General features: G+C 45.9%; 1 protein-coding gene across 1 annotated transcript in view; it reads left to right on the forward strand.

The window, feature by feature from the left end:
• Window positions 1-8,713, forward strand: part of dag1 (dystroglycan 1) — a 44,545-nt gene extending 35,832 nt beyond the window's left edge. The window contains exons 3-4 of the mRNA XM_041959008.1: window positions 3,647-4,108; window positions 4,271-8,713. Coding sequence (XP_041814942.1) covers window positions 3,647-4,108; window positions 4,271-6,097 — 2,289 coding nt within the window. The 3' untranslated portion in view covers window positions 6,098-8,713. The remainder of the gene's footprint in view (window positions 1-3,646; window positions 4,109-4,270) is intronic.
• Window positions 8,714-10,601: the final 1,888 nt, after the last annotated feature.

A 10,601-nucleotide genomic window follows, 5' to 3' on the forward strand; every position in this document is an offset into this window, starting at 1 on the left:
CTGCTCAGACAATGTCAAATGAAAGGCAGCTGCAGTTCTCCCGTGACCTGCAGGGCATGAACTTCTCCTGGCTGACTCATCACTACATAACGATCAGCAGCTGCTGGAGGAAGGGTCTGGTTCTCTGATGAACACACTCACAGGTACAAGCCTTCAGACGTAAAACTGAGCAGAAGAAGTTTCCAGCGGATAAGCTGGAAATCCTGTTGCCTTGACGGCGGGAAGAACCTAAAGATTACAACTCTAGAAATCTGATAACACGTTCAGCACTTTAAATCGGGGCTTATTCCAAATTCTGGCTCAGATTTGGATGAATCCAGCGACTGTGGCGAGCGTTTGATTTCCAGTTTCAGTGACAAAGCACAGCGTAAAAGTCTCACAGTCAGTGTTTGGAAGTGTTATCATCAAAGTGAACTTAATGGATCAAAAGTGAAAGGAGTCATTAAGCAGCAGCATTTTAATCATGTAGCAGAACTTCTCTGTGAAATTCTGGCTAGTTCGTTTTTATGAACAGAGAAAAGTACAGTATTTCTCTCTGAGGCTCAGCTCTGAGGCTGTCTGCAGCCGTCTTTAGCTTTTTGCCCGCCCCGTGTTGCCGTCCGACTCCGCGCTGCAGCCACTCTGAGCGGCGACGGCTGGAAACAAACCGGCTGAGAAGGCAGAAGGAGTGACGCCAGCGATGCAGAGCGAAATAAGGATGATGCCAGTGATATGCGATAATGTCGCCTGGTGTTTCATGCCCGTCGCTCACACAGACTTCAAATACGCCGTCAGCCGAGCTGGCTGCACCGCAGCGCCCATCGCTGCGGCTCGGAGGCCGATAGTCACGGTGGCTTTATGAGTGTGTGAGGAAAAAATGAGAAAAATGATCAAACGGCCCCAAACTTTGATGAGATTATCATTCATTTCATTTTAATTAACAGTCTTTTAAGTCTTGGCGGAGGATGTGGTTTGCTGCTGCTCTCACTCTGGAGGTGACAGCCGTACTTTACACATGTCAGCGGTTCAGGTCTTTAAAAATCCTCTTATCTCTGAGTGGCTCCGGTTTTTAATGTCATCAACGATAACATTCATTGTACATGCTGCTTTAAGTAATTGTGTCCCTCCTCAAAAACCACATTTCTGAAAACTGGGCAGGGTTTGAATCTTTGTGGAGGTCAATAAGACGAGATTTCCCTGTTGAAAAGTCCTTGAGCAAGGCACGTAACTGCTGCTGCTCTGAAAGGTTATCATACTGCTCAGGAAAAACCCCGAGTAAATTAACGCTGTGCCTCTATATGTTATGTCTTTGCCCTAAGTTGCCTTTGCCACCACCTTAATAGCTTCCCAGAAAATAGTTTATAGCCTCCTCGGTTCTCGCTGCCTGGCCCCCTCTGTGCTTCTCCAAATAAATCTTCCAAAATGCAGGTTTTCCCTGGCTGTTTCAGAAGGGCTTAGGCGGTAACCTTGCCAGTGGTGTGTGTTGTATGGGAGGGGAAGGGAGGCTGGAGGAGTCTGTGAGAGCACACGATAACCTTTAGGGCCAAACATCAAGCTTGCGCGCGCCGAAGCCTTTTGCCAGGAAAAGATATGAAATATTTTTCTTGACATTTTGGGGGATTTGATGTATTTTTCATGTTCTTTTAGGGAGGCAGGAAACTACAAGCTCTCTGCTGAGTTCAGGGAGGAGTTTTAAAGGCGCCGTTGTGTTTTTGTTTTAATGCTCAGCTCAGTCGGTGGGGGGGCGTCGCTCCTGCTCCAGAGAAGATCAGGTGGCAGGGATACAGCAGCCTTCACACCTGGAAGCTGTCCAGCTCAGGATGACGTCCACATGGACTGTGTTTGTCTTTCCCTGCTACTGCCTCATAAGTGCTGCTGATATTTTAACCTCTTCTGACCAAACTGAAGAAATAAAGTGTCACCTGTTTGTCACCTCTCACCCTTATTTAATGGGCGGCAGAGAAGGAAGCGATCATCTCTGTGCATTCGGGGCATAATTCAGTCATTTGCGGAGCAATTACGACAGTTGTGATGAGATTACCGCCCGGCAACTCGCTTGTCCTTCATCGTCTCTTTGTGATTTAATTTGCGATGCCATGTCAAGAGGCACTAGGTTTGAAGTTGTGAGGCCGTGGAGCTCAGAGTGACAAATTCAATCAAACGCTGCTGGAGGAGCCGACGGTTGAAGACACAAGTGTTTTTGTTTCTCGGTTCACTTTTCAACACTTTCAGTGGCGTCTCTGTCCCCAGCAGTGGACGTTTTGTCCTGCTGGAACAGATATTTGTTGCTAAAGTGTCTGTATAGTTTTCCTCTAACCTGCAATTAACTATGTGGATTGAATCGTAAACAATATTTACGTTTCCCGCAGAAATAATTTTAAAGCTGGATTTCCTGCATCACCTCCTCAGAAATAAGCTTTTATCTACCAATGAAAAGGACTGTCAGATTTAGGAAATGACATTTTGAAATAATGACAGCAGCAAAGAGGAAAGCCGGGACACAGAGGAGGGGTGAGGTGTCAGAAGAAGAAAGAGGGAGAGGAAGAAGAGGGGAGGAAGAGCTGACAGAAAGAAAACGCAAATCAAAAGTAAAATCATCAGAGTCGCTCATTTTCAGTTCCACAATGTGTGTGTGTGTGTGTGTGTGTGTGTGTGTGTGTGTGTGTGTGTACACATTCGATGTTATCTGGGTGGCCACACCTCAGCTTTGGGTGTAGCCTTGTGTGTCTGCTGTGGCCTTGTGTGTGTGTGTGTTTGTCCCTTTTTGTGTACAGTATGTCTGGGTGTGTGTGTGTGTGTGTTTATGTGTGTGTGTGTTTTCCCCCGGCGCTGCATGTGTGCTGGTTAGAGCATTAATGATGTGTCTGGGGAGCACTGCCTCTACATAATTTATCAACCAGGATTTATTAGCCGCAGAATTAACTTGTGGGGGCCGGGGAGCACAGGATGCATTTGTTCTTGTTTCGGGATTTATGCGTGTGGATGCATCGTCACTCCCCCGTGATCCATTTCTCTCCATCAGCCTCCCGCCACGGGGACGTCCCCGGCCGTATAATTGGCCAAGTTATTTTAATTTTAGTCGAGCTTGAATTACAATTCAGAGCGTCAGTATGTGTGTGTGTGTGTGTGTGTGTGTGGACGGACCGGATGCCAGCGATGGCCACAGCACAGTTTTTAGCACGAACCCCGATCCTCTCAAAACCTTTCTAATAAAGCGCAACAGCAGTTAGTTCAGTTACATTTAGACAAATAAAAACACACTGGAAGACAAAAACGCTGAGATTGTGAGGGTTTCACTGGTGCAACATGTCAACAAAAGCAGCTGCATCTGAATCCATTAAAGTGATGTGTGCTGGACCAAAGGCTTCATACTTTGTTGAAATGTTTTATTTGTAAAAAATTATTTTTTTTCCAGGAAGCAGCTAAGCACAATATTTATTTTATAAGCACTCATAACCGAATGTTTTCCATCTGAAAGCCTCTAATGTCTGTGAGGCCTTCACTGTCCCTTTGTCTTCATTCACTTTGTGTTCCTGATCATAATGTTTCTGTCATTTGATTAATATCAACAGTCATTTTTTTTTTTAATCCCATTCAGTCAGATAATCCCTTTATTTGTGACTATCTGTAACTCATCGGCTCACTTCCTGTTTTGTTTGTGTTGCAGATCACAGAGATGGGGAAGGATTCGCTCCCTGCCTGGCTCCACTGGGATGCCAGCAGCAGAATCCTGCAGGGTCTGCCTTTGGAGGAGGACAAAGGTGTCCATTACATCTCCGTATCCATCTCCAACCACACAAAATCCTCCTCTTCCTCAGAGGTGTTTTCCATTGAGGTGCACCCTGAAGATCATTTGGACGCAGATTCGGCCCAGCTGGCTTCCAACCAAGCCTCCACTGAAGACGACGTCCAGCCCTTCATGTGTGGCAACGAGGAGCCGGTCACGGTGCTGACGGTGATCCTGGATGCAGATCTGACCAAGATGAGCTCAGAACAGAGGGTGGAGCTCCTGGACAACATGAGGAGCTTCTCTGGGGTGGGGCTGCAGCACATGAAGATACTCCCTGTGGTCAACAACAGGCTGTTCGACATGTCTGCCTTCATGGCCGGACCGGGCAATGCAAAAAAGGTGAGCGAATGTGCGAGCGAGTAAATGATAAATGAGAATGGATGTTGGCTGCACGAGTGTCTGGTTTTGTGGATAAAGGAAATATTTGTGAGTAAGTGAATAATTGAACGTGTCGTATTATCAGATGGATAGTTTGATTAACGATTGCCAATGTCTCTTCAGGTGGTGGAGAATGGAGCTCTGTTGTCCTGGAAGCTCGGCTGCTCGCTGGAGCAGAGCACAGTCCCGAATATCAACAGTGTCCAGGGTCCTGCGAAGGAAGGCACAATGTCAGCCAAGCTGGGCTACCCTGTGGTGGGGTGGCACATTGCCAACAAGAAACCACATGTCCCCAAGCGGGTCAGGCGCCAATTAAACAACACTCCAACGCCTGTTCTGGCAGTGCTTCCTCCAACAACGGTCGTGGAGCCTCCAGTGAGGATTATCCCAACCCTCTCCTCCCCCTCTATTGCTGCACCAACCGAAAGCTCTGCTCCGCCGGTAAGAGGCCCCGTTCCTCTACCAGGCAAGCCTACGATCAGAGTGCGTGACCCTATTGCCCACACGCCAACCCTGGGACCCCCTCAACCAACAAGGGTATTGGAGACCACCAGCAATATTCTTATTCAGCCAACCATGACCAGGCCTACTTATGTGGAGGCCACTGCCACACCACCCACACCTACTAGAAGACCTACCAAGAAACCTAAGAGACCCAAAACCACACCGGTGCCCAGAGAGCCAAAGACCTCCACAGCTAAGACGTCGAGGCGCACCACACCATCACCTGGTGTCATCCCGGATCCATACAATGAGAAACCTGTCCTGCGTAACCCCATTGACCAGGTCAGCGCATTGGTGGGCACCTACTTCGAGGTTAAGATCCCATCTGATACGTTCTTTGATAAAGAGGATGGTACAACAGACAAGCTGCGTCTCACTCTGAGGCAGAACCACAATGACGTAGTTAGAGAGGGCTCCTGGATCCAGTTCAACACCACCAGCCAACTTCTCTATGGCCTCCCTGATGTCCAGCATGTGGGGAAACATGAGTACTTCATGCAGGCGACTGACAAAGGTGGCCTGAATGCTATTGATGCTTTTGAGGTCCGTGTGAACCGCTGGCCCATCAACGATAAGACCCCTGTGATCTTCACAGCCCGATTCGATGGGGAGCCACGTTCAATAACAAACGACATTCACAAGAAGATTCTCCTGGTCAAGAAGCTGGCATATGCACTGGGGGATCGCAACAGCAGCACGGTCAGTCTAAGAAATATCACCAAAGGGTCCATTGTGGTGGAGTGGACGAACACCAGCCTCCCGCAGCACTCGTGTCCGAAGGAACAGCTCACAGCCATGAGCAGCATACTCGCCAATGACAGAGGAGAACCCACAGCTACCTTTAAGTACGCTATGGGGCCTGAATTCATGCCACTGGACGTCAGGGTCAAGGGAAGGGCAAGCTGTAGAACACACTCCTTCATCCCACAAGGAGAAATAGATATACCAGAACCTCCAGCAGTCACTCCAGCTCTGGGAACGGGCCGGCAGAGCACCGATGACGTCTATCTCCACACGGTCATTCCCGCCGTGGTGGTGGCAGCAATCTTGCTGATAGCCGGTATCATCGCAATGATCTGCTATCGGAAGAAACGAAAGGGCAAGCTGACCATCGAAGACCAGGCCACCTTCATCAAAAAAGGTGTGCCGATTATCTTTGCAGATGAACTCGATGACTCTAAGCCGCCTCCATCTTCCAGTATGCCCTTGATTCTACAGGAAGAGAAGCCCCCGCTTCCACCCCCCGAGTACCCCAACATGGCCACACCAGAGACCACTCCCCTCAACCAGGAGCTGCTGGGGGAGTACACAGCTCTGCGGGACGAGGACCCCAACGCACCTCCCTACCAGCCGCCGCCGCCCTTCACCACTCCCATGGAGGGCAAAGGCTCCCGTCCCAAGAACATGACTCCGTACAGATCTCCACCTCCATATGTGCCCCCCTAAGACTTGTTTAACCCTCCCCTCATGGGGTGGAGGGAGGGGAAGCCTGAGGAACTGTGACGGTTTCCATTCTGGTGTTTGTCTGTCTGGACATTTACAGGGAGAGATGAAAAGAGGTGCTAAAGTACAAAACAGCTACGGGGGACTTTGGTTTGGGAGGCGGGTGGGGTTTTACAGTTGACGGATGGGATGATTGGTTGAAACAGCTGGGAGGGACTACTGTTTTAGTGGTAGCCCAGCTACTACAGTGGCCTAAGACAAACACATTTTCGTCACATTGGCTTTGGGATCGGCCAGTTGGTCGGAGGCGGCGATTGGGAGACGTGTTCTCCTTTCCCAGCATTTCATTTTTTTTTTCCTCTGTTGATTTAAAATACTGGCTTTTATTTTGTTTTCTCTCATTATCCCAACGTTATTATTCGTTTTTTTTTTTTTTTTCTGGACTGAACCGTTTGCCTAACAACTCTTCTTTCGTCTTGCTTTGAAATAATACGAGGAGACAGTGAACCGCCATCAGACCGCTGCAGGCATCAGCTCGTGTTTTTAATAAGGAGTGAGATTCTGGAGCTATCGCCTGGATCTCAGATCGCCCCTGCAGACGACACAAGACGACGGGAGGCCGAGGCGTGTGTGTGCGTGTGAATGAGTGGGCGTGTTTCTTCAGATTCAATACGGTTTGCCTTTTAACACTAGCTGTCTGTTTCTATCCTTATTCACAATGTCTAGTAAAGATGAGAATAACAAGGTAGCCTAAAAAAGATTTAGAGATGAATAATAAATAATTTGTTTGTTTCATTGGTTTTAAAATTCACTGTATATCTGGAAGATGTTCTGATAGATTGTGTTATATTTTTCGGGTGGTGGAAGAAAGCGTGAAGAAAGGGACTGCCTCGCTAAAATAACCTGCGGGAGCTCTTTATTCCTGGTTTGATTGAACGGAATCGATCAATCACAGCTTCCTCTCAGTTGTCCTCGTCCCCTCAGCAGGTCTAACAGGCTCAGCAAGGCGTAAGCGACAAGAGATCTGGGTGAGGTGAGGTTAATGTGAGGAAAACAAACTGCTGTCTTCATTATGAAAGAGATTATCCAGCTCACTTCTAAGTGCAGAGTTTCGTGTGGATTTGGATGCAAAATGTACAGTTTTATGCAGATTTCAGCTGATGCAACTTGACCTCGGTTTGGCGACGGTGTTCCCTGAGGTTAAAACAACAGGAAAAAGACCCCGTCAGTTTATTTTGGAGCAGGGAGAATTATTTTTTTATGTAATGAGGCAGTTCTGCTCTCCGGTTAGAGGAGAAACTTTGTGTGCCATGGAGACTCTCCCAGACGGGATTGTACAGATATTCACATTTTAGAGGTCACAGAGGAGGCGGATGTGGCTGAAACTGAGGCAGAGATTCAGAGGGGAGAACGAACCTTGAATTTCCAGTAATTAGCTCACTGAAAAATTGTCAATGAAAATCTCCTTCTAATTTTTTTACAAAGTTTTTGATACAGCCTCAAATTGTTTGATTATTAAAAGAAAACATGATTAATGATTAGTCTTCTGTGATTTGTAAAATCTTTAGCCTAGAAGTTCAATTATGATTCAATTATGTACACTTTCTTTTTTTTTGTCATGGGTCACATATTTCAAGTGTTTTATTTTATCGTGTGTGTTTGCATATCAAAATGTATCTCCCACTATACAAAGATGGAATGACCGATATTTTATGTAATCACAAATTTTATTTTTATGTCCTTCTGTTTTGCTCATGAGTTTCAACTGAAAGTGACCCTTTGCAATAATAATGTAAGGCGCAGCCCGCTCAGTGGCTGGTCGACGCAGGCTAAAGCGAGTGACTCGTATTGTCATAATGTTGGTTTTTGCAGGATGCCAAGGCTTTTTTGCTTTTCAAGTGTGCATTGTCATAATAAAACCAACTGGTACGATAAAAAAACCAACCTTCTTCATTCATGAATCTCATTGAACTTGTCCTGCTGCTTCTGTTGGGGAGTTTCCCACCTATGGAAAACGTCTTAGCTGTCAGATTCCCGCTCAAACCCTGACTGATGTTTATGGATGAGCTTTTTGATCATTGTCACTTTTCTACTGCTTCCACTTCACCTTGAGTTGATGAATCAGTGTCTGAAGTCCAGCAGAGGTTTTGCCTCCCCAGACGGCTCGCTGCCTGGTAACCACGTGTGGTCTTTGGGCCCACTGCAGGGATGGCGCTGCTGTCCTTTTTCTGCTAAATTATCCTGCTATTGAAGGACTCGTTGGACAATTCAGTTTGAAAGCTGTGCCCATTAAAAAGGCGACGCTGTGAAAACACTCTCTCAGCTCCAGCTCCATTTCCACACATTGCATACAGATAATTTGCATTGATTACTCAGAATATTGATTGGATGTAAACACTTTGCCAGCTCTGTTGCACCTCTGTGATAATTCATGACAGAGTTTAATTTGGAAGGAGAGGAAGCAGTGATGAATGTATTCCCCAGACACCCCCGGTTGCTAAAATGAATAAATGGATCATAGCGATGACAAAGATTAATGGACGATTGATTTTGGTTTGATTGAGACAACTTGTGAGTTAGCTCAATGTATTATGACAAGGTCCCATCTCTCAGAGTGACTGAGTAATGGAGGTAAAGAGGACTGAATCAACACACTTTGGTCTCTCAGTCATTATGAAAACTGATTATTAAGCCAAACAAAGCAAAATAAAGACGTTAAAAGTTCCTGTATTTCAGATTTTATATCCATGACATTTGGCTCTTGCCCTGCAGAGCAGCATTCTGCCACTTCGACAGATTTTCAGCACATTTCGAGATGAGAAATCTGATTGGGGATTCTGGAAGATTATAGATGTGCTGACGTTGCATTTTACAGGGCCTAATCAGTCGCCTTCGAAGTACTAGACAAGCTCAATCTATCACAGGCAGGATGCTCAAATGATTTGTAGTGCCATTTTGTCTGCATCCTGCGGGAACGTCGCATCGCAGAGAGTCAACTTTCTATTTTCTCTCCAGAGTTTGAGGTGAAATGGACACTACAGACAGCTCTGGCCAGATCACGAGGCCTGTGCGGTGCTTTGCACACAAGAAGTGGTGACAGCTGTTAGTCACAGTTTACAAAGGCTGAATTATAATTGCATGGCTTATGTAGGGCACTTGTGATTAAGAGGCCAGGGTTGGTCCTTTAAACAGCCTCTCAGAATAGCAGATGGATACTTGATGAATACAGGAACAAGACTACTTCTCAGAATAGACGCCCCAACAGGATCAATTGTCAGACTGCGTGACTGTACACTTGATGTTCCCTGGATTCCCATTTCTCAACGTTCCTATTCTTAGATACACGATGAAGATTGGCCTGAATTCTGACTGGGAAGAAGTGTAAAGTTACGTTTTAGGAGATGTCTAAATAAAAGTTGGCCTATGAATTGGTATGCACGATGGTCTGACTTGATGTCGGAGTGGTAATATTAGTAGTTAAAACGTCTCCTCTTGTAACGCCACGCAGTTACAAGCGTGGACGACTCGCTCCTCTCGGTGGAAAGAAGAAAAGCGAAGATAAAGTGTTGGTGTTGCCTTTCTTGAAGCGCCTCTTTTGATTCAGCTACCTTGTACCAGTGCTTTTTATTTTTTTTAGACGTGGACCGCTGTGCTGCAAAGTAGAACAAAGAGAAAAAGAACAATATTTATTCCATTCTGATCTTTGGGAATGTGTCGTTTTCGACTTAATGATGCATTTATGTGCTTTTTGTAGTCAGTCGTATGGAAGGTCTGATCTGATCACGAGGCTTTAATCCTCTGTTGCACATACAGAAAACAATGGAAGTAAAGAGACTGAGTTCCTGCAGCTTTGATAGGTGAACTGTAGCTCCTAGTTAAGAGCCGTTCACTGGCCAGCCCTCATTTTTTATCTATTTTGTACAATATGAAGCACATACAATCAGTTTGACAAGAAACCTCTAATACCACAGGGCAGATGACTCAGTGAAAATCAGCTAAAATGGATTTGACAAAATAGAAGATATTAAAAAAAAGAGAGAAGTCAGCCTTCTGACAGATGATATGTTCTCTCTGGAGTCGTGACAGACTTTATGAGATGTAATTTCAGCTGACTGAATGTCGACCTTTGACAGTTGCGCAGAGCATTGTTTGAGGAAATGACGTAAGCTCAGTCACAAAGACGCACCTGTTGGAGTTCGTCCAGCAGGGAGGCTTGATTAAAACCCTCCACTGGAGCCCCTGAGGTGGAGGGTATGTTATGTTATGGTATGTTATTTACCAGAATAGAGTTCTATGAAATTGAGGCTGAAGTAAGCAGATGTTTCTATTCAGGTTTATACAGTCAAAAAGACAAAACAAAGCCAGTCGTGTCCTTTGAAAGAAAAACAGATGCACAAGGTTGATTTCCAAGGTATGAAATACATGAAATATGTTTTCAACATATTTAGGTTTTCTGTGCAGCGTTTAAGAAAAAAGAGTGGTAAGTCTGGACTATTACATGCAGAGG

Source organism: Chelmon rostratus, chromosome 2, assembly GCF_017976325.1.
Source record: "Chelmon rostratus isolate fCheRos1 chromosome 2, fCheRos1.pri, whole genome shotgun sequence".
NCBI classification, from domain to species: domain Eukaryota; kingdom Metazoa; phylum Chordata; class Actinopteri; order Chaetodontiformes; family Chaetodontidae; genus Chelmon; species Chelmon rostratus.